At 38.0% G+C, this 24,564-nt stretch overlaps 1 protein-coding gene across 3 annotated transcripts in view; it reads left to right on the top strand.

Annotated features, from left to right (window-relative positions):
• Window positions 1–24,564, top strand: part of LOC117316702 (dyslexia-associated protein KIAA0319-like protein) — a 63,853-nt gene that overhangs the window by 12,398 nt on the left and 26,891 nt on the right. For all 3 annotated transcript variants that reach the window (XM_033871448.1, XM_033871450.1, XM_033871451.1), the window contains exons 3-13: window positions 5,487–5,792; window positions 6,900–7,073; window positions 7,588–7,755; window positions 9,889–10,041; window positions 10,441–10,644; window positions 12,341–12,387; window positions 13,090–13,144; window positions 19,840–19,938; window positions 21,960–22,060; window positions 23,005–23,092; window positions 23,299–23,388. In XM_033871448.1, the coding sequence (XP_033727339.1) occupies window positions 5,487–5,792; window positions 6,900–7,073; window positions 7,588–7,755; window positions 9,889–10,041; window positions 10,441–10,644; window positions 12,341–12,387; window positions 13,090–13,144; window positions 19,840–19,938; window positions 21,960–22,060; window positions 23,005–23,092; window positions 23,299–23,388 (1,485 nt within the window). The remainder of the gene's footprint in view (window positions 1–5,486; window positions 5,793–6,899; window positions 7,074–7,587; window positions 7,756–9,888; window positions 10,042–10,440; window positions 10,645–12,340; window positions 12,388–13,089; window positions 13,145–19,839; window positions 19,939–21,959; window positions 22,061–23,004; window positions 23,093–23,298; window positions 23,389–24,564) is intronic.

Below are 24,564 nucleotides of genomic sequence, written 5' to 3'. Positions count from 1 at the left end.
TTAAGAATGCCTATTTAAGCTTTAATCATATCAAGTGCTACATGTAATTTGTTTTACATCTTGGCAAATTTTGACTGTTGATAAGGCATGAAACAACTGTTTTTTGACCTGATTCAAATAAAGACTATTTCAGATTCAGATACCAATTAGGCTATTTCATAAGGCTGATCTCGGCGAAAAAAAACCCTTAGTGAACTCTTTAATTCCAGCTTTGATGCATGGTGGAAGAATTCCTACAAACCCTTTTATGACATTCTTTGTGTTAGCTGAATCCCTGTTTTCAATTAGATACAACTAACCCTGGTTGGAAATTTCGTCGAAACTTTCTGACTTCAAATTGACAGCCACCACTTTACAGATTGCGATCAGAAAGATATTTCTTCCTAATCATTTGGATGTTTGGGCGTGTGCGAATGTTCCTCTCCAGTTAATAACCAAAAATATGGACTTGTCAATATATTTTTTTAGCAGTGACAGGTTTTTTACGATTTTCTAGCAGTTTCGCAGGGAAACTGACGAAAATACTTCATTTACATTTATATAGATATTCAGGTGACAATCATAGATATTGGTTGGTACTTATAAACATACTGATATCTTAAGTTAGAGATATGTAAAAAAAGAGAATATTCCAAAATGTACCGGACATGTATTTTCTTACAACTTTGGTACCATTTGTAATTCAAAGGAAATGCAATACTTTTATAGTCCGTATAGTCTATAATACATAGACTACTACTTATATATGGTAGGACATGACTGTATAGGCGTCCCACTGCTTGCTGTTGATCTAAACATGATACAGTGTTGTAACTGAAACGGACTATATACATTGCCTTTTTGGTCAATGTCAGAATTCTATTTTCATTGTTATCGTAGCATCATTTTTCTAATTAAGTTGAAAACACTTGCCTTTCACCAAGGTGGCTGGGGTTCGATTTCCCGATCGGATGTTAAAAGGTATGGGGTCACCTGTCTTAAACCACATACACATTGGTTTTCCCTGAGTTCTCCAGTTTCCTAGAGCTGCCACAGTAAGACCCCTCGCATGCTCCTAGAGCTTCCACAGTAAGACCCCTGGCATGCTCCTAGAGCTGCCACAGTAAGACCCCTGGCATGCTCCTAGAGCTTCCACAGTAAGACCCCTGGCATGCTCCTAGAGCTTCCACAGTAAGACCCTGGCATGCTCCTAGAGCTTCCACAGTAAGACCCCTCGCATGCTCCTAGAGCTTCCACAGTAAGACCCCTCGCATGCTCCTAGAGCTCCCACAGTAAGACCCCTCGCATGCTCCTAGAGCTTCCACAGTAAGACCCCTCGCATGCTCCTAGAGCTTCCACAGTAAGACCCCTCGCATTCTCCTAGAGCTTCCACAGTAAGACCCATCGCATGCTCCTAGAGCTCCCACAGTAAGACCCCTCGCATGCTCCTAGAGCTCCCACAGTAAGACCCCTCGCATGCTCCTAGAGCTCCCACAGTAAGACCCCTCGCATGCTCCTAGAGCTTCCACAGTAAGACCCCTCGCATGCTCCTAGAGCTCCCACAGTAAGACCCCTCGCATGCTCCTAGACCTTCCACAGTAAGACCCCTCGCATGCTCCTAGAGCTCCCACAGTAAGACCCCTCGCATTCTCCTAGAGCTTCCACAGTAAGACCCCTCGCATGCTCCTAGAGCTTCCACAGTAAGACCCCTCGCATGCTCCTAGAGCTCCCACAGTAAGACCCCTCGCATGCTCCTAGAGCTCCCACAGTAAGACCCCTCGCATGCTCCTAGAGCTGCCACAGTAAGACCCCTCGCATGCTCCTAGAGCTGCCACAGTAAGACCCCTCGCATGCTCCTAGAGCTGCCACAGTAAGACCCCTCGCATGCTCCTAGAGCTGCCACAGTAAGACCCCTGGCATGCTCCTAGAGCTTCCACAGTAAGACCCCTCGCATGCTCCTAGAGCTGCCACAGTAAGACCCCTGGCATGCTCCTAGAGCTTCCACAGTAAGACCCCTGGCATGCTCCTAGAGCTTCCACAGTAAGACCCCTGGCATGCTCCTAGAGCTTCCACAGTAAGACCCCTCGCATGCTCCTAGAGCTTCCACAGTAAGACCCCTCGCATGCTCCTAGAGCTTCCACAGTAAGACCCCTCGCATGCTCCTAGAGCTCCCACAGTAAGACCCCTCGCATGCTCCTAGAGCTTCCACAGTAAGACCCCTCGCATGCTCCTAGAGCTTCCACAGTAAGACCCCTCGCATGCTCCTAGAGCTCCCACAGTAAGACCCCTCGCATGCTCCTAGAACTTCCACAGTAAGACCCCTCGCATGCTCCTAGAGCTGCCACAGTAAGACCCCTCGCATGCTCCTGGAGCTTCCACAGTAAGACCCCTCGCATGCTCCTGGAGCTTCCACAGTAAGACCCCTCGCATGCTCCTAGAGCTGCCACAGTAAGACCCCTGGCATGCTCCTAGAGCTTCCACAGTAAGACCCCTCGCATGCTCCTAGAGCTGCCACAGTAAGACCCCTCGCATGCTCCTAGAGCTGCCACAGTAAGACCCCTCGCATGCTCCTAGAGCTGCCACAGTAAGACCCCTGGCATGCTCCTAGAGCTGCCACAGTAAGACCCCTGGCATACTCCTAGAGCTTCCACAGTAAGACCCCTCGCATGCTCCTAGAGCTTCCACAGTAAGACCCCTCGCATGCTCCTAGAGCTCCCACAGTAAGACCCCTCGCATGCTCCTAGAGCTTCCACAGTAAGACCCCTGGCATGCTCCTAGAGCTTCCACAGTAAGACCCCTCGCATGCTCCTAGAGCTTCCACAGTAAGACCCCTCGCATGCTCCTAGAACTTCCACAGTAAGACTCCTCGCATGCTCCTAGAACTTCCACAGTAAGACCCCTCGCATGCTCCTAGAGCTCCCACAGTAAGACCCCTCGCATGCTCCTAGAGCTTCCACAGTAAGACCCCTCGCTTGCTTTAATCAAGGCCAACAAGCATGATTAATATAAATTGGTATAACTTGTCTCGCAATTATTGTAAAATAAATGAACTTTACATTTTTTATTTAGTTGTGAATTAAAATAATAAGACTTGAATTAGGCAAATATGGGCAATGACTTAAGAGACTGATCATGATTCCAGTTTAAGTATACCCACTGACTCATAAGAGTGGATTTTGATTTTGGTCTATTTATAGATAGTATAAACTAAAGGACCAGGCTGCTCATCAAGTCTTTAAATGTCAAAGAAAATTCAATAATGGTGGCTATATCCCATTGTGACCATTGACTGCCATTTGTTTTGCTGGTGGCTGTGTAATATTGGACCAAAGTAAAATATGTAGATAATGTACCGCTTTATTAACTGAAGTAGCCATATTAAAGTGGTTGTAAATGTAATAACCAATTAAATGACCGTTTGTCTCTGGGCTGAGATGGTAGATCAGTGTGAATGGTTTGACATGACCCTGGGTACAATCAATAATGGAGCATTGGTGGCGATCAATCATTACTGCTGTTGTATGTTTAATTTAGATATTTCCCTTAAACCAGCTCATGTACAGATTCCTTTTACTATCGTTTGTTACCATGGAGATGAAGCCTTCAAACACTGATTTTGATCTTTCAGAATATTTTCATACTTGTTAGCTATAAAGTACTGTACTGTACTCAAAGCCACAGTGGTCAAGTGATTAAGGTGTACCAACACTTTATCATTAGCTCTCCACCTCTGGATCGCAAGTTCGAAACCCACATGGGACTGTTGCATGGTACTGACATAGGCTGGTGGTTTTTCTTCGAGTACTCCGGCTTTCCTCCATCTCCAAAACCTGGCACGTCCTTAAATTACCCTGGCTGTTAATAAAACATATAAACAAAATAAACCAAACCAAACCGAACCTCTCTGTTATAAAATTATAAAAAAATAAATTGTAATGTTGAAGTATTGTGTTCATAAGATTGATCTATGAGGCAGACAAATTAAGTGTCCTCATGATTATAGGTTGATGTTGGTCCTCAAGGATTGTCCACTATTGTGTATTATTTATGTATAAATGGCCTAAAGTTTGAATAAAATTGGAATTAAGCATATAAATCATATTTCTATTATATACGTGTACATATACCTGGTACAGTTTTTGTCCAAATTCCCAGGAACATATATACACAGGTGTACATCATAGACTAAGATGAGTTTATCGTTATAGTTTTTGGTTCAGAGGTCAGGGTCACCATAACTTCGGTAAGGAAAATCATGTGATCATTATCATCACTTTAGCAACATTTTTTTTAGTTTTCAGTACCTACTAAAGAATTCCTTTGTACAAATTTATGTTTTAGGATTCAGAGGTCAAGGACACTATAACTATAAAATTTGTTAAACATGTAAACAAACTTGCAATATAGGGAGTCAAGCTTAAGGCATTCATTTGTCCTACAGACATAATATATCGGATGATTCCAGATTTTTTCTGATATCGGAGGGAACCAGAAAACCCAGGGAAACCCATGTGGTCGGGCAGGTGACCTCATACCTTTTCACGTCCGATAGGGGAATCAAACTCTGGTCGTCTAGGTGAAGGTCATGTGTGTTATCACTGTGCCACACTATAGAAATATACATGTAGTATTTTTTATAAAATGTTTCTCATTATCTTTGAACATGCAGTTGTGTCTTTATTGTGGTCTAGATATTGTTGACATGTTGCCAACATCCCAAGGCTGATTTTGAGGCTTAATAAGGGCTTTTTGGGGCTGATAATGGGCCCCAATTCCATATTTCATATCAAACCCAAATTCTCAAAATGTGCAATTAACTCCTGAAAATACCTTTCCATTTCACCAATTTTCTTTCCAAATGAGACAAAAAAAAAATTTGATGAGAAAATTAAAGCCCTATATCAGTAAAATATTTTAGAAATTTGATTACATACCCTAAGGTACGCTTGTTTGGTAAAATGGTGATATTTATGGGTATAAAAGCTGAATACTTCCACTGATGTACATTATTCATCTTAATTGAGGACATGATTAGACATGCATTATGCAAATTAAGTTGTTTTTTAGTTTTGAATACATTGGTTATATGAATGTTTTTATTTTATACATTAGCCCAGCAAATCTGGAGTGGTTATATGAATGTTTTTATTTTATACATATGCATTAGCCCAGCAAATCTGGAGGTGGAAGGAAAGAAGAGTCACATCAGATTGTAGATGTATAATGTATATTTTGCTTCCTTGCTGTTGTTTTTGAGTTCAAATATCAAATATTTGGAACCAGAAAGCTAAATGTTATTTAAAGGAAAGTGTTGACCATAATGCATTATAGAGAGTGGCAGATCCCAGACTGGGAAAGTATTTGTAATATATAACTTACTTAGGACTGTTTTGCCAAAATCGGTGAAATATCCAGGTGAGCGATACAGGCCCTACATACCTTTTGTTATTGAAGACAGATGACTTGATACAGTAACTTTATTGATAACCTAGTTTATATCTTTACAGGAATATGTACAGCAGAAATCTGTGATAATGAGTTGACACCCGCTCAACTTAAAGCTGCCCTTCATTACAAGTCGGTGCCAAGTCAACTTTACAATGCTGGAAACTTCACACGGGATTCGACAGCCAAAGATATCGTGGGCTGCATCATCAGCTGTTGTGATCAACTAACCTGTGATACTGTCTTATACCACAACAACACATGCTACCATATAAAGTGCAATGCATCATGGGAAGGGGCATGTGACCCCATTACCAGTTCAGATGATAAATTCAACAGTACTGTTTATGTAGAGGTGCGGTCTGTAGGTAAGTGTTGACTTCTGAGAAAAGGCATAAGGGAATGATGAACCAGAAATAGAATCAACATGTAGAGTATGCACTGCATATTCACCTGCCCCTATAGCAACCCACCTTCTTTCTGGAAAAAAAAAGAATGTGTTCATAAATTGAAACATAAAAAATTTTCCTTCTCTCACTGATCTGCCCATATACCTGGCAATCTTCAATCTTTTAACCAAACTATTTTATTCGCTTCATTAAGGTATGCTAATGAAAAAAAAAATTGCACCCAGATTTCACATTGTAATATTATACTAAACCTGTTTGATGGAGAGTTGAATTAATGCGTGATTTATTTGATATGTTGAGTACAAGGTGATAGACATTGTGAACTCCCCATGGTCTCTGATGGTCACTTAATAACTATTTGAAATAAAACAAAGCTTAAACCAAGTATAGACCTTCCTGAAACTGTCAGAGCTGTAAAATTTGACCTCACATGTTTGAAACTGTTGAAACAAACTCTTGTAACTTTATAATACATGTGTACAAATTTTCGGAGGGGGAGAGGAGCAATCGTCAGATGGAAATCATTGGGTTTTCTTAGTGTGGAACTTTGCCTAGAGTATGGATACCCCAGAGGTATGCTGGGCAGTTAGAGAATATAAAGTAATAAGAGAAAGAGGATAATAACTGCAACATACTCAAGCGTTACCGATTAATTGGAATTTTATTAGTCTGCTAGCTTCCACGCTATTGCATGGTCTTCATTAGATAAGATTTGTGAACCCTGTAGTGAGGTGCTAATTTCATAACTAGCATGTCCAACATACAAAGAGACTTTATTTCATTAAAAGAAAAAAGGAAAAGAAAAACAATTTTTAAATGACTCAAAAAAATTGAATGGGAGTTGCTGAAATCTTGTCAAGTATATTTGACAATAATGGGGATCCTTAAAGCCTTGTCTGGTATACCAAATACAATGTATGTTGTGAATAGAGCTCTCTCAATCTCTTCTAAAGCAGGCATGCCGGAAATCTTTCTCAGGGAAGTTGATGAGAAGGGCTAATATCAGAAATATAAGATGTAGAAATTCTGCTTTTTTCTTGGTTAAATAAATTCTTGCTTTTTCAGAATATGTTACTCAATCCCCACCAAAAGCTGAAGAGGGCAGGGGAGGGACAGCCTGTGATCTTCAAACTCATGCTGGTTGTCCAGAAAATGAAGAATGCAAGTTAAATGATCAGTTAGGGGCAGAATGTCAGTGTATACCTGGATATGCAAGAGACCTTGAAGGAATTTGTAAAGGTATATACAGCCTGTTAACAGTTAAATAGCAGACAGAATCCAGTAAATCTTGCAATTTTTTTTGGGGGGGAGAGGGGGTTTAAATTACGAAATAAATGTTTTTAGATTAAATGTAAACTAATACACAGCTGTTAGCCTCCAATTTTTGGTTGTAATAAATTAATGCTGAAATATAAGTTTAGATGTCACTTGAAGCATGTTTCACCCAAATTTTCTAGAATGCAGATTTTTTACCCATTGAGCTCCACCCACATGACTTTGTTAAGGCATTTGTTTATACCGATGCTGTGTCGCTATAACATGCTACACAAAGGTGTCTTTACCAAGGTATAACTTTTGTCTGAGACTAAAGAATCACACCTTTTCAAACTTTTTATTTGGAGCAAAGATGAATTGTTCATTAAATTAACTAACTTGTATTTCTCTTAGTGGCCAATAAAGACGTTACAGTATATACCCTGTAATTCTTCATGTGAATGTATCAAATTATTTATAATTGTTTGATTAATTTCAGCTTTGGAAGATAAACCTACAATGATATCATGCGTGGTTGGGATGACAGAATCGTGTGGTAAAAACGAACGATGTTATGTCCCTGATCAGATGAAGACCAATGCTGGTCTCTGTGTGTGTTTGGATGGCTTCCACAGAGATAACTCACGACAGTGCATCAGTGACAAAGGTATCTTCACACATGGTTGTCTCCCCTTTATGTTCACACTGTACTGGTATTCTTGGTATACACATCTCTTCCTGTCTGCCATTGTCACACATGGTTGTCTCCCCTTTATGTTCACACTGAACCGATATCCTTGGTATACACATCTCTTCCTGTCTGCCATCTTCACACGTAGTTGTCTCCCCTTTACGTTCACACTGTACCGATATCTGTGGTATACACACATCTCTTCCTGTCTGCCATCTTCACACATGGTTGTCTCCCCTTTACGTTCACACTGTACCGATATCCTTGGTATACACACATCTCTTCCTGTCTGCCATCTTCACACGTAGTTGTCTCCCCCTTACCTTCACATTGTACCGATATCTGTGGTATACACACATCTCTTCCTGTCTGCCATCTTCACACATGGTTGTCTCCCCTTTACGTTCACACTGTACCGATATCTGTGGTATACACACATCTCTTCCTGTCTGCCATCTTCACACGTGGTTGTCTCCCCTTTATGTTCACACTGTACCGATATCCTTGGTATACACACATCTCTTCCTGTCTGCCATCTTCACACGTAGTTGTCTCCCCCTTACCTTCACATTGTACCGATATCTGTGGTATACACACATCTCTTCCTGTCTGCCATCTTCACACATGGTTGTCTCCCCTTTACGCTCACACTGTACCGATATCTGTGGTATACACACATCTCTTCCTGTCTGCCATCGTCACACGTAGTTGTCTCCCCTTTACGCTCACACTGTACCGATATCCTTGGTATACACACATCTCTTCCTGTCTGCCATCTTCACACATGGTTATCTCCCCTTTACGCTCACACTGTAACGATATCCTTGGTATACACACATCTCTTCCTGTCCGCCATCTTCACACATGGTTGTCTCCCCTTTACGTTCACACTGTACCGATATCCTTGGTATACACACATCTCTTCCTGTCAGCCATCTTCACACGTGGTTGTCTCCCCCTTACCTTCACATTGTACCGATATCTGTGGTATACACACATCTCATCCTGTCTGCCATCTTCACACATGGTTGTCTCCCCTTTACGCTCACACTGTACCGATATCTGTGGTATACACACATCTCTTCCTGTCTGCCATCTTCACACGTAGTTGTCTCCCCTTTACGCTCACACTGTACCGATATCCTTGGTATACACACATCTCTTCCTGTCTGCCATCTTCACACATGGTTATCTCCCCTTTACGCTCACACTGTACCGATATCCTTGGTATACACACATCTCTTCCTGTCTGCCATCTTCACACATGGTTGTCTCCCCTTTACGTTCACACTGAACCGATATCCTTGGTATACACACATCTCTTCCGGTCCTCCATCTTCACACATGGTTGTCTCCCCTTTACGTTCACACTGAACCGATATCCTTGGTATACACACATCTCTTCCTGTCTGCCATCTTCACACATGGTTGTCTCCCCTTTACGTTCACACTGAACCAATATCCTTGGTATACACACATCTCTTCCTGTCTGCCATCTTCACACGTAGTTGTCTCCCCTTTACGCTCACACTGTACCGATATCCTTGGTATACACACATCTCTTCCTGTCTGCCATCTTCACACATGGTTGTCTCCCCCTTACGTTCACAATGTACCGATTTTCTTGGTATACACACATCTCTTCCTGTCTGCCATTGCCACACATGGTTATCTCCCCTTTACGCTCACACTGTACCAATATCCTTGGTATACACACATCTCTTCCTGTCTGCCATCATCACACATGGTTGTCTCCCCTTTACGCTCACACTGTACCGATATCTGTGGTATACACACATCTCTTCCTGTCTGCCATCTTCACACATGGTTGTCTCCCCTTTAAGTTCACACTGTACCGATATCCTTGGTATACACACATCTCTTCCTGTCTGCCATCTTCACACGTGGTTGTCTCCCCTTTACGCTCACACTGTACCGATATCCTTGGTATACACACATCTCTTCCTGTCTGCCATCTCACTAGATTTTGCCAGTATGATTGAACGTGGTGTCAGATTTATAAGAAGATTTTTTCCAATTTAAATGATGTTGAAACTTTTTTGTAAACATTTTTCAAATTTAACAACTTTTGTCCGGTTGTTGTTACAGAAGAACCGTCACTTTGTGACAGCCATAAAGAGAATGAGTGTGGCGTTAATGAGCGATGTGATGTTCCCGATGGACTACCAACACACATAGGCACATGTGTGTGTGTGCTAGGATACCATCGTAACCAAGATGAGCAATGTGTCATTGATCCAGGTAGGTAACGCAAACAATTATGTATGTTATCTCACATTAACAGTTAACAATTATTAGCTCCCTCCGTCTTATGTATATGTATAGATTACATACATACACACAATTACAAAGGACCATTATATCTCGAACAAGTTCAAATTTCAGGGTTGTTAGGTCAAGGTCAAGGTCACTGATACTATTTTTAGAACATTGTAATAGTTAGTGGGGTCGGTAGGGTACATCAATACTCAGTATGCATGTTTTATTCTGTTGAATATACAGGTAGAACAAGATAGACAAAAATATATATTCTAATTTGCTAATTCTCTTTCAGGTGTGTTATTTTAAATTATCATTAGTAATAAAAATTAGAAGATTTGTATACAAGTCTGATTCGCCTGTATATTAATTGTTGTCTAGGGGAACCTGTTACTCCTGTGGCACCAGTGATGACCACACTTGGACTTCCTCTAACTAAGATGAAAACGTGCACCTACGGTATGCCTGGCACCTGTCCTGAACACATGATCTGCTTCATCCCGGAGGCCTCCAAGAAACGAACTGGTCTCTGTACCTGTGACACTGGCTACAAGATGGATCAGGAGGCTCAATGTCACCTCAAAGGTAGAGGGTTATAGGGAATGTGTAACAATACAAGGACATTTTCATAACATACAAAGGTTACATGCAAAAGCATACTGTTGTGTTTAATTGTTAACAGCAAAATTTATAGGACAGGTAAATTTAAAGTTAGTCATACAAACATTTTAAAATGATATAGTTTGAAAATGAAGCAAAAAAGGTAGAAAAATAATTGGTGATATAGGTGATAGGTGAGGGATGCAGGCCCTCTATGCTTCTTGTTTTAATTAGTTATCATTTCAAATTCTGACATGTGACATGAGTCAGAATCCATATTTTCTTTGCCATGATTTGAAAATTAGATCATGTAGCGACTGGCTCCTGATGATTGTAACAATACTACAAAAGACTGATAAAACATTCCTATAAATCAATTCTCTACTAATTCAAGCTCACCTGCCCCTCGGGTAGGTAAATCAATTCTCCACTATTTCAAGCTCACCTGCCCCTTGGGTAGGTAAATCAATTCTCCACTATTTCAAGCTCACCTGCCCCTTGGGTAGGTAAATAAATTCTCCACTATTTCAAGCTCACCTGCCCCTTGGGTAGGTAAATAAATTCTCCACTATTTCAAGCTCACCTGCCCCTCGGGTAGGTAAATCAATTCTCCACTATTTCAAGCTCACCCGCCCCTTAGGTAGGTAAATCAATTCTCTACTATTTCAAGCTCACCCGCCCCTTAGGTAGGTAAATCAATTCTCTACTATTTCAAGCTCACCTGTCCCTTGGGTAGGTAAATCAATTCTCCACTTTTTCAAGCTCACCTGCCCCTCAGGTAGGTGAATTTATGTTGTGATACATGTACATCATCAGTCCAATATCACATTTTCTCTTTAAACAACTTCTCTACTCAATAAACAAGAGGCCAAGGGTCACTACATTGAGTCAGTATCATGCTGGGATAAAGGGCTACCAAATTTGCTCCGATGAATGACCGTGACCTACTTTCAAGGTCACAGGTGTCAAATGTTTTAAGATTTTGATTCAACTTTTTCTCAATAACTAAGAAACCCTTGGGTTAGATGTTGGGGCAGATGGATTGTGTTTACTATTCTGCCATGTGACAAACATAAATAAAAATTCATGAAAATCTTTTTTTTTGACAAAATTTGAAATTGAGTCACGTCATGACTGACACCTGACTACACATGTACTGTATCAGTATACAACAGAAAGATCTATATGTTTCTGATGGGAAAGCATGTACATGAAATAATTTTCTGTTTTGTCAGATTGTAACATCATTTATATGCCAATTATTGGGATGTTAGATCAGAACTGCAAATATAGGATATGAAATTTTAATGTTTTCTGATTTATTGTTTTGGTCATTTGCTATTAAAGTAGACAGGGTCTTAAAATTTCAGGACTTCTTATTAATTCTTTTGCCACTGATAAGGAGTAACCAGACAAATATCTCCGAATCCACTAACTTGTTGTGCATGATTTGATAAAATCTTCATTTAAACCAAATGAAACCATCTCTTAACAATCACAAAGGTGAAATGAATTCATCATGATATTTACAGCATAGTTTTGTTCGCAAACGTCTCTTCTGAATTGGAAATGTGTTTAAACAGAATTTTGTTGAAATCTTTTAAATTAAAAAGTCTGGTTTAATCGTTATATGACTGTTACAGACATGTATCAATGTATAAAGATCTTTTATTCTTTGTAGATGAGAGTGACGCAGTGACAGCTACTGTACCATCAATAGAAAACCACGTAAGTAAATCATTTTATAAATGTGTAAGTGAACCAACATTAAAAAATCATACCAAGTAGATCATAAATGTGTAAGTGAACCAACAGTCAAACATCATACTAAGTAGATCATAAATGTGTAAGTGAACCAATATTAAAAAATCATACCAAGTATATCATAAATGTGTAAGTGAACCAACAGTCAAATATCATACAAAGTATATCATAAATGTGTAAGTGAACCAACAGTCAAATATCATACAAAGTATATCATAAATGTGTAGGTGAACCAACAGTCAAACATCATACAAATTAGATCATAAATGTGTAAGTGAACCAACATTAAGAAATCATACCAAGTATATCATAAATGTGTAAGTGAACCAACATTAAAAAGCCATACAAATTAGATCATAAATGTGTAAATGAACCAAAATTAAAAAGCCATACTAAGTATATCATAAATGTGTAAGTGAACCAACTGTTGCAGTAAAGAATGAAATTAAAGTAGTTTTAACTTTGTCGAATGCTACATAAAATGATATGTAGATTTTATATGCAAGTAAAACTTGATTTTGTAATACCATATGTTATGAACAAAACTTAAAAATTCTGATGACATGTACGAAATTGAATGTATAAACAAGCTTTCAGTAATACCCATATTTTCATTATTTTATTGATTTATTAAACCACATTTAAGTGTTGATTGATTGTTTTCAGATGGGAGGGAAAGTAGTCCCTAAGAAGCCATCACCTACAGCTATAGTACCACAAAGTAAGGCATTTAAACCTGACATACTGGGTGTTATAGTACCACAAAGTAAGGCATTTAAAACCTGACATACTGGGTGTTATAGTACCACAAAGTAAGGCATTTAAAACCTGACATACTGGGTGTTATAGTACACTGATAGTGTACTGGGTGTTATAACACTGTTAGTGTACTGGGTGTTATAACACTGATAGTGTACTGGGTGTTATAACATTGATAGTGTACTGGGTGTTATAACATTGATAGTGTACTGGGTGTTATAACACTGATAGTGTACTGGGTGTTATAGTACACTGATAGTGTACTGGGTGTTATAACACTGATAGTGTACTGGGTGTTATAACACTGATAGTGTACTGGGTGTTATAACATTGATAGTGTACTGTGTGTTATAACACTGATAGTGTACTGGGTGTTATAACACTGTTAGTGTACTGGGTGTTATAACACTGATAGTGTACTGGGTGTTATAACATTGATAGTGTACTGGGTGTTATAACATTGATAGTGTACTGGGTGTTATAACACTGATAGTGTACTGGGTGTTATAGTACACTGATAGTGTACTGGGTGTTATAACACTGATAGTGTACTGGGTGTTATAACACTGATAGTGTACTGGGTGTTATAACACTGATAGTGTACTGTGTGTTATAACACTGATAGTGTACTGGGTGTTATAACATTGATAGTGTACTGGGTGTTATAACGTTGATAGTGTACTGGGTGTTATAACACTGATAGTGTACTGGGTGTTATAACACTGTTAGTGTACTGGGTGTTATAACACTGATAGTGTACTGGGTGTTATAACATTGATAGTGTACTGGGTGTTATAACACTGATAGTGTACTGGGTGTTATAACATTGATAGTGTACTGGGTGTTATAACATTGATAGTGTACTGGGTGTTATAGTACACTGATAGTGTACTGGGTGTTATAACACTGTTAGTGTACTGGGTGTTATAACACTGATAGTGTACTGGGTGTTATAACATTGATAGTGTACTGGGTGTTATAACACTGATAGTGTACTGGGTGTTATAGCATTGATAGTGTACTGGGTGTTATAACACTGATATTGTACTGGGTGTTATAACACTGATATTGTACTGGGTGTTATAACACTGATAGTGTACTGGGTGGTATAGTACACTGATAGTGTACTGGGTGTTATAACACTGATAGTGTACTGGGTGTTATAACAATGATAGTGTACTGGGTGTTATAACACTGATAGTGTACTGGGTGTTATAACATTGATAGTGCACTGGGTGTTATAACACAGATAGTGTACTGGGTGTTATAACACTGATAGTGTACTGGGTGTTATAACATTGATAGTGTACTGGGTGTTATAACACTGATAGTGTACTGTGTGTTATAACACTGATAGTGTACTGGGTGTTATAACACTGATAGTGTACTGGGTGTTATAGTACATTGATAGTGTACTGGGTGTTATAACATTGATAGTGTACTGGGTGTTATAACATTGATAGTGTACTGGGTGTTATAACACTGATAGTGTACTGGGTGTTATAACACTGTTAGTGTACTGGGTGTTATAACACTGATCGGTGTACTGGGTGTTATAACACTGATAGTGTACTGGGTGTTATAACATTGATAGTGTACTGGGTGTTATAACATTGATAGTGTACTGGGTGTTATAACACTGATAGTGTACTGGGTGTTATAGTACACTGATAGTGTACTGGGTGTTATAACACTGATAGTGTACTGGGTGTTATAACACTGATAGTGTACTGGGTGTTATAACACTGATAGTGTACTGTGTGTTATAACACTGATAGTGTACTGGGTGTTATAACATTGATAGTGTACTGGGTGTTATAACGTTGATAGTGTACTGGGTGTTATAACACTGATAGTGTACTGGGTGTTATAACACTGTTAGTGTACTGGGTGTTATAACACTGATAGTGTACTGGGTGTTATAACATTGATAGTGTACTGGGTGTTATAACACTGATAGTGTACTGGGTGTTATAACATTGATAGTGTACTGGGTGTTATAACATTGATAGTGTACTGGGTGTTATAGTACACTGATAGTGTACTGGGTGTTATAACACTGTTAGTGTACTGGGTGTTATAACACTGATAGTGTACTGGGTGTTATAACATTGATAGTGTACTGGGTGTTATAACACTGATAGTGTACTGGGTGTTATAGCATTGATAGTGTACTGGGTGTTATAACACTGATATTGTACTGGGTGTTATAACACTGATATTGTACTGGGTGTTATAACACTGATAGTGTACTGGGTGGTATAGTACACTGATAGTGTACTGGGTGTTATAACACTGATAGTGTACTGGGTGTTATAACAATGATAGTGTACTGGGTGTTATAACACTGATAGTGTACTGGGTGTTATAACATTGATAGTGCACTGGGTGTTATAACACAGATAGTGTACTGGGTGTTATAACACTGATAGTGTACTGGGTGTTATAACATTGATAGTGTACTGGGTGTTATAACACTGATAGTGTACTGTGTGTTATAACACTGATAGTGTACTGGGTGTTATAACACTGATAGTGTACTGGGTGTTATAGTACATTGATAGTGTACTGGGTGTTATAACATTGATAGTGTACTGGGTGTTATAACATTGATAGTGTACTGGGTGTTATAACACTGATAGTGTACTGGGTGTTATAACACTGATAGTGTACTGGGTGTTATAACACTGATAGTGTACTGGGTGTTATAACACTGATAGTGTACTGGGTGTTATAACACTGATAGTGTACTGGGTGGTATAGTACACTGATAGTGTACTGGGTGTTATAACACTGATAGTGTACTGGGTGTTATAACACTGATAGTGTACTGGGTGTTATAACACTGTTAGTGTACTGGGTGTTATAACACTGATAGTGTACTGGGTGTTATAACATTGATAGTGTACTGGGTGTTATAACATTGATAGTGTACTGGGTGTTATAACACTGATAGTGTACTGGGTGTTATAGTACACTGATAGTGTACTGGGTGTTATAACACTGATAGTGTACTGGGTGTTATAACACTGATAGTGTACTGTGTGTTATAACACTGATAGTGTACTGGGTGTTATAACATTGATAGTGTACTGGGTGTTATAACGTTGATAGTGTACTGGGTGTTATAACACTGATAGTGTACTGGGTGTTATAACACTGTTAGTGTACTGGGTGTTATAACACTGATAGTGTACTGGGTGTTATAACATTGATAGTGTACTGGGTGTTATAACACTGATAGTGTACTGGGTGTTATAACATTGATAGTGTACTGGGTGTTATAACATTGATAGTGTACTGGGTGTTATAGTACACTGATAGTGTACTGGGTGTTATAACACTGTTAGTGTACTGGGTGTTATAACACTGATAGTGTACTGGGTGTTATAACATTGATAGTGTACTGGGTGTTATAACACTGATAGTGTACTGGGTGTTATAGCATTGATAGTGTACTGGGTGTTATAACACTGATATTGTACTGGGTGTTATAACACTGATATTGTACTGGGTGTTATAACACTGATAGTGTACTGGGTGGTATAGTACACTGATAGTGTACTGGGTGTTATAACACTGATAGTGTACTGGGTGTTATAACAATGATAGTGTACTGGGTGTTATAACACTGATAGTGTACTGGGTGTTATAACATTGATAGTGCACTGGGTGTTATAACACAGATAGTGTACTGGGTGTTATAACACTGATAGTGTACTGGGTGTTATAACATTGATAGTGTACTGGGTGTTATAACACTGATAGTGTACTGTGTGTTATAACACTGATAGTGTACTGGGTGTTATAACACTGATAGTGTACTGGGTGTTATAGTACATTGATAGTGTACTGGGTGTTATAACATTGATAGTGTACTGGGTGTTATAACATTGATAGTGTACTGGGTGTTATAACACTGATAGTGTACTGGGTGTTATAACACTGATAGTGTACTGGGTGTTATAACACTGATAGTGTACTGGGTGTTATAACACTGATAGTGTACTGGGTGTTATAACACTGATAGTGTACTGGGTGGTATAGTACACTGATAGTGTACTGGGTGTTATAACACTGATAGTGTACTGGGTGTTATACACTGATAGTGTACTGGGTGTTATAACACTGATAGTGTACTGGGTGTTATAACACTGATAGTGTACTGGGTGTTATAACACTGATAGTGTACTGGGTGTTATAACACTGTTAGTGTACTGGGTGTTATAACACTGATAGTGTACTGGGTGTTATAACATTGATAGTGTACTGGGTGTTATAACACTGATAGTGTACTGGGTGTTATAACATTGATAGTGTACTGGGTGTTATAACATTGATAGTGTACTGGGTGTTATAGTACACTGATAGTGTACTGGGTGTTATAACACTGATAGTGTACTGGGTGTTATAACACTGTTAGTGTACTGGGTGTTATAACACTGATAGTGTACTGGGTGTTATAACATTGATAGTGTACTGGGTGTTATAACATTGATAGTGTACTGGGTGTTATAACACTGATAGTGTACTGGGTGTTATAGTACACTGATAGTGTACTGGGTGTTATAACACTGATAGTGTACTGGGTGTTATAACACTGATAGTGTACTGTGTGTTATAACACTGATAGTGTACTGGGTGTTATAACATTGATAGTGTACTGGGTGTTATAACGTTGATAGTGTACTGGGTGTTATAACACTGATAGTGTACTGGGTGTTATAACACTGTTAGTGTACTGGGTGTTATAACACTGATAGTGTACTGGGTGTTATAACATTGATAGTGTACTGGGTGTTATAACACTGATAGTGTACTGGGTGTTATAACATTGATAGTGTACTGGGTGTTATAACATTGATAGTGTACTGGGTGTTATAGTACACTGATAGTGTACTGGGTGTTATAACACTGTTAGTGTACTGGGTGTTATAACACTGATAGTGTACTGGGTGTTATAACATTGATAGTGTACTGGGTGTTATAACACTGATAGTGTACTGGGTGTTATAGCATTGATAGTGTACTGGGTGTTATAACACTGATATTGTACTGGGTGTTATAACACTGATATTGTACTGGGTGTTATAACACTGATAGTGTACTGGGTGGTATAGTACACTGATAGTGTACTGGGTGTTATAACACTGATAGTGTACTGGGTGTTATAACAATGATAGTGTACTGGGTGTTATAACACTGATAGTGTACTGGGTGTTATAACATTGATAGTGCACTGGGTGTTATAACACAGATAGTGTACTGGGTGTTATAACACTGATAGTGTACTGGGTGTTATAACATTGATAGTGTACTGGGTGTTATAACACTGATAGTGTACTGTGTGTTATAACACTGATAGTGTACTGGGTGTTATAACACTGATAGTGTACTGGGTGTTATAGTACATTGATAGTGTACTGGGTGTTATAACATTGATAGTGTACTGGGTGTTATAACATTGATAGTGTACTGGGTGTTATAACACTGATAGTGTACTGGGTGTTATAACACTGATAGTGTACTGGGTGTTATAACACTGATAGTGTACTGGGTGTTATAACACTGATAGTGTACTGGGTGTTATAACACTGATAGTGTACTGGGTGGTATAGTACACTGATAGTGTACTGGGTGTTATAACACTGATAGTGTACTGGGTGTTATACACTGATAGTGTACTGGGTGTTATAACACTGATAGTGTACTGGGTGTTATAACATTGATAGTGTACTGGGTGTTATAACTGATAGTGTACTGGGTGTTATAACACTGATAGTGTACTGGGTGTTATAACACTGATAGTGTACTGGGTGTTATAGTACACTGATAGTGTACTGGGTGTTATAACACTGATAGTGTACTGGGTGTTATAACACTGATATTGTACTGGGTGTTATAACACTGATAGTGTACTGGGTGTTATAACACTGATAGTGTACTGGGTGTTATAACACTGATATTGTACTGGGTGTTATAACACTGATATTGTACTGGGTGTTATAACACTGATAGTGTACTGGGTGGTATAGTACACTGATAGTGTACTGGGTGTTATACACTGATAACATGATATTTTACTTTTGGCTAAGTGTTAACGTGAACTATTTCTGTGATAGTAATCAGTATGTTTTGAAGTTTAGCATGATGAATCAATTTCTAACCATGCCTCTAAATTGTTCTTGTCCTAATTATTGTTATTCCTGATAAGTAATTAATTCATGGCTAATCCTATGTCCATATAAACTTGTACTTTGTGTTAGTCTTATATCCCATACAGGCTATAAAGATATCAGGTTTTTGTCTTAAATGACACCATTTTATACTTTGACCATGGCCTGTATTCATCAAACCTGTTGCTGATGCTCAAACATGAAATCTGTGCTAAACCCATTTATCCTAAATTTTGCTCATGAGGAAAAAGCAGTTTAGCAAAAAATTGTAAACACTTGAATTCTTTCCAAAATTCCTTCAAATCATTGAAAAAGATCATATGTTAATTCAGATATCAGAATTATCACGGAATGTGAAATTGAGCATTAGTATGGTTGCATGAATATGGGTCGGCGTGTTTAATAATATGTCTTTAAATTCCAGCTATCTTATGACTTTCACTTAACATGTGTTTAAAATGGCATCAACCATATGTTACAGTACAAGAACTGACCGTTTCTGCAGGAGACAATAAAGTCATCCGGCTGCCGAAGAACAAAGTCAGTCTGAGTGCTTTTGTGTTGGAAACCAAAGCCGAAGGTACATTGATTATAAATACACTGATGTATAGTTAATTACTTCATAGCCAGGCTAGATTTATCAGTAGAGCGTCGTAATAATATAGTCTCCAGATCAGAGGTGTGTGGTTTGATCCCTGAGATCACTGACCATCCATTGCTGTCATAGTTGAGTCCTTCGATTAGACATTTTACCCAAATAGCTCTGGATAGCATGCAAATGATTTCCTATATATTATTGAGTGAGTTAGCAACTAGCTTCTATATGATATTAAGTGAGGTAGCCACTATCTACTACATGTTATTAAGTGAGGTAGCCACTATCTACTACATGTTTTAAAGTTAGGTAGCCACTGCCTACTACATGTTATTAAGTACGGTAATCACTGGCCACTACATGTTATTAAGCGAGTTAGCTACAAATACTTCCTGCTATTTAGTGACGTTGCCACTTTCTACTACAGTGGAACTTCGTCAACTTGAACTTGCAAATATCCTGCTTAACTTGAAGTACTTCGTCAGCCCTGGGTGAATTCTTTCTTCATCCTAGTAAAAAAACTCAGAAAACTTGAATTCGGAAAACTAAAAAAAACTTGAATAATACGAAGTGAAAATTTGGTCCAAACAATAAAAATCCTACTTGAAATGTTCAGTCAAACAATGGTCGTTGGTAAACGCTGTTATTTTCTCAACATCGAACTTCCATTTTGTAATACTGAAGGTATCTGCACTACAAACCTACCGATTATTATATGCTATTATGAGCATTTAATAAATTAATTAAACAAATTGTCTGTAGAATCTTATAACAACAACCCTCGGTGATAATAAAAAGTACTGCTTTACTTACATCAGGTAGTTTCCCAAGGCTGTCGCTGACATAATGCACACTACAGTCAACAGCAGGTGTAGAAATGAAACGGTTAATGCTGCCTTACTATTAAATCTTTAAACGACTGAAACAATAGCGTGATTACTGCTGAGGTATTCAGAGTGCGTCTGTATAAACGGTCACCGCTGTCTACTAAATTGGGTAACATACCAATTCAGTAACAGTAACATTTTGTATGCACATGCACAGCTCAAGCTCCAGTGTTAATACACATGGAAATGGCATGGCTATCAGTAAAACGTAAGTAGGCCTATCAAACAGTATTTTATATGTCCAATGTAAGGTAATGGTTCTGTTACATTTTACATATAATCCCTGTTAAATTTAAATGGTTATTTGATATGATGTTAATTAATTGTTATTCGGTTGAATTCCGTTTTATCGTTATTCCTTTTGCAAACATGACTTGTACATAAAGTTGTTATTGTGAAAGAAACTCTATCGTGACTGTATATCGGCAAAACTACACTAAACTACGAGTGACAGAACGAAACATTACATATACATGTACATGTATTGACCAGTCTTTACATTAAACTGATGAGTGACAGGACAGGGTTATAATGATTGTATAATCTTGACAAATATTGCCCAAACTTTGTTCCAAAAATGACAACTCGCTTAATTCCAACACTCGGATACTTGTGGTCCTGTCAACTTCAAATTAACTCAAGTAATTCAAGTTCCACTGTATATATTATGAAGTAAGGTAGCCACTGGCTACTACATGCTATTAAGTGAGATAGCCACTACCTACTACATGTTATAACATGATGTATAGTAGCCACGATCTACTACATGTTGTTAAGTTGAGGTAGCCACTAACTACTACATGATGTCTCCATGTGAAGATGAGTCTGACTGTAGTGGGGTAATAAAAATAGCAAACAAAATAGCAGCAAAACAAAACATATGGACAATGTTTGAAATGAGGGTATGATAGTGTGTTATACTGTCACTACATACCACAACAAGTGGCCATTTTGTTGTATTTTAATCCCATTATGTTGTTTTGGGTCTTGAGATAAAACATTACATTTATAAGTAAGGGATCAAAACTACAACAAATGAATAAATTGAAATCCTCTTAGTATTTTGGTCTATTTTACAAATTGATGCTACATTGTAAGAATTTCTTCTGTTTTGTTCAGGTGAGACGTTTAGTTACGAATGGACCCTGATTACCTCCCCTGAGGGTGCCGAGACAGGAACAATGGTCGGGAAAAACACAGATACACTTAGTCTAACAAAGGTTTGTAATCATTGGCATGATTAGTGGTATTCTATCTATAATTACACCCCGCTTTCACCGAAATGGGATTTTGATTTAGGTTTGTCTGTCCCTCCTTTCGTCTGGCATCTGTCGATCTTCTGTCCATCTGTCAGCCTTTCATGCCTTGTTTCCGTGCAATAAATTCAACAAATATTAACGGATATTCTTCAAATTTAGTAACAAGGTTAATGTGTTAAGGGCTTGGCCAAGTTCGATTGCCACTTTTGCCAGGCTTTATTTGATGGAGTGATGGCCCCAAGTTCAATTGTTGTTTTCTGCTCTTTCCATGCAATAACTCCTACAAATATTCTTGATTTATGAAGAACATTGTTATTGTCAATATATAATTCTCCAAAATATTTTCTGATTGTCTTAAAACTTAGGAACAGGATTCAATGTATTAAGGGCTCAGCCGATTTGTGATAGGGTTTTTATAATAAATTAGAATTGATTTTGCCTCCGACTCTCATTACATGTTTTTTTTGTTTTGTTTTTTGTTTTTTGTTTTTTTTATAATTCATTTTTTTATTTTGAAATCATGGTATATAATACATATACATGTATAATCACATACACATAACACACAGAGACAGTATTACATTATGTTCATATTTTTACAATTGCATTCTCATTCACTCATAGAGTACATATATATATATATATTCCTACATACACACATATATCCTCGCATACAACATTTTAAAACTTATTTATTGTATCAATATTCATATTCATTTATTGCTTCATTTACACCCATGCATACATTCTAGTATATCCACTCTCACACTGAAACATAACATATACATAATTTAATATCATAATATCAGAGGTGTATGAGGCCATACGATGATAACTTAGCATATAGATTTCTTTTAATTTGATAGTTTGAATGTACACCTGAAATTTTAACTCTTCCATTGCAGCTCATAGCTGGCTTGTACTCCTTCAAGATCAAAGTAACTGGAAAGAATCGGGAGGGGTCAGAAATGGTCAATGTCACTGTTCTACCAGGTAAACATAGAAACCCAATTTAGTAATTGTGGCTCATGAGAGCTTAAGGTTCATTGTATCTCTAACTTTATTTATCATCTGCCTGGTTACATAACCAGTCAGCAATTGATTTGTAGTCCACTAAAACTATGAGTATAATGATGGGAAAATAAGTTTATTTAAGATTGGCCAGAAAAAAAATTGCAATTTAATTTGGTATATTTCAGTTATCAGGAAAAACCGTCCACCAGTTGCAATTATAAAACCAGCGAAACAAACCATTAAAGTGCCAAACCTTGCCATCCTGGACGGCTCAGGTAAGCTGACCATGAACTTTTATTAGAGTTATCTCCCCTTCATATACACCTAGTATATATGATAAATAGTCTGTCTTGTAGTATTTTACAAGTGTACATAATTTCGTTTATGTCTATAGTGAGTATACATGTAGATAATTAGAGTGATCTCCCTGTATTTACTGTGAGTATAGATGATTTGAGTATTTTTCCCGGTATTCTCGGTGAGTATACATGTAGATGATATAGAGTGATCTCCCCTGTATTTACTGTGAGTACAGATGATTTGAGTATTTTTCCGAGTATTCATGGTGAGTATACATGTAGATGATATAGAGTGATCTCCCCTGTATTTACTGTGAGTATAGATGATTTGAGTATTTTTCTGAGTATTCTCGGTGAGGATACATGTAGATGATATAGAGTGATCTCCCCTGTATTTACTGTGTGTATAGATGATTTGAGTATTTTTCCGAGTATTCTCGGTGAGTATACATGTAGATGATATAGAGTGATCTCCCCTGTATTTACTGTGAGTATAGATTATTTGAGTATTTTTCCGAGTATTCTCGGTGAGTATACATGTAGATGATATAGAGTGATCTCCCCTGTATTTACTGTGAGTACAGATGATTTGAGTATTTTTCCGAGTATTCATGGTGAGTATACATGTAGATGATTAGAGTGATCTCCCCTGTATTCACTGTGAGTATAGATGATTTGAGTATTTTTCCGAGTATTCATGGTGAGTATACATGTAGATGATATAGAGTGATCTCCCCTGTATTTTCTAGTATAGATGATTTGAGTATTTTTCTGAGTATTCTCGGTGAGGATACATGTAGATGATATAGAGTGATCTCCCCTGTATTTACTGTGAGTACAGATGATTTGAGTATTTTTCCGAGTATTCATGGTGAGTATACATGTAGATGATTAGAGTGATCTCCCCTGTATTCACTGTGAGTATAGATGATTTGAGTATTTTTCTGAGTATTCTCGGTGAGTATACATGTAGATGATATAGAGTGATCTCCCCTGTATTTACTGTGAGTATAGATGATTTGAGTATTTTTCCGAGTATTCATGGTGAGTATACATGTAGATGATATAGAGTGATCTCCCCTGTATTTACTGTGAGTATAGATGATTTGAGTATTTTTCCGAGTATTCATGGTGAGTATACATGTAGATGAT

The sequence above is a fragment of the Pecten maximus genome, chromosome 18, assembly GCF_902652985.1.
Source record: "Pecten maximus chromosome 18, xPecMax1.1, whole genome shotgun sequence".
NCBI lineage: Eukaryota > Metazoa > Mollusca > Bivalvia > Pectinida > Pectinidae > Pecten > Pecten maximus.
This window is presented reverse-complemented; position numbering and strand designations above follow the sequence as displayed.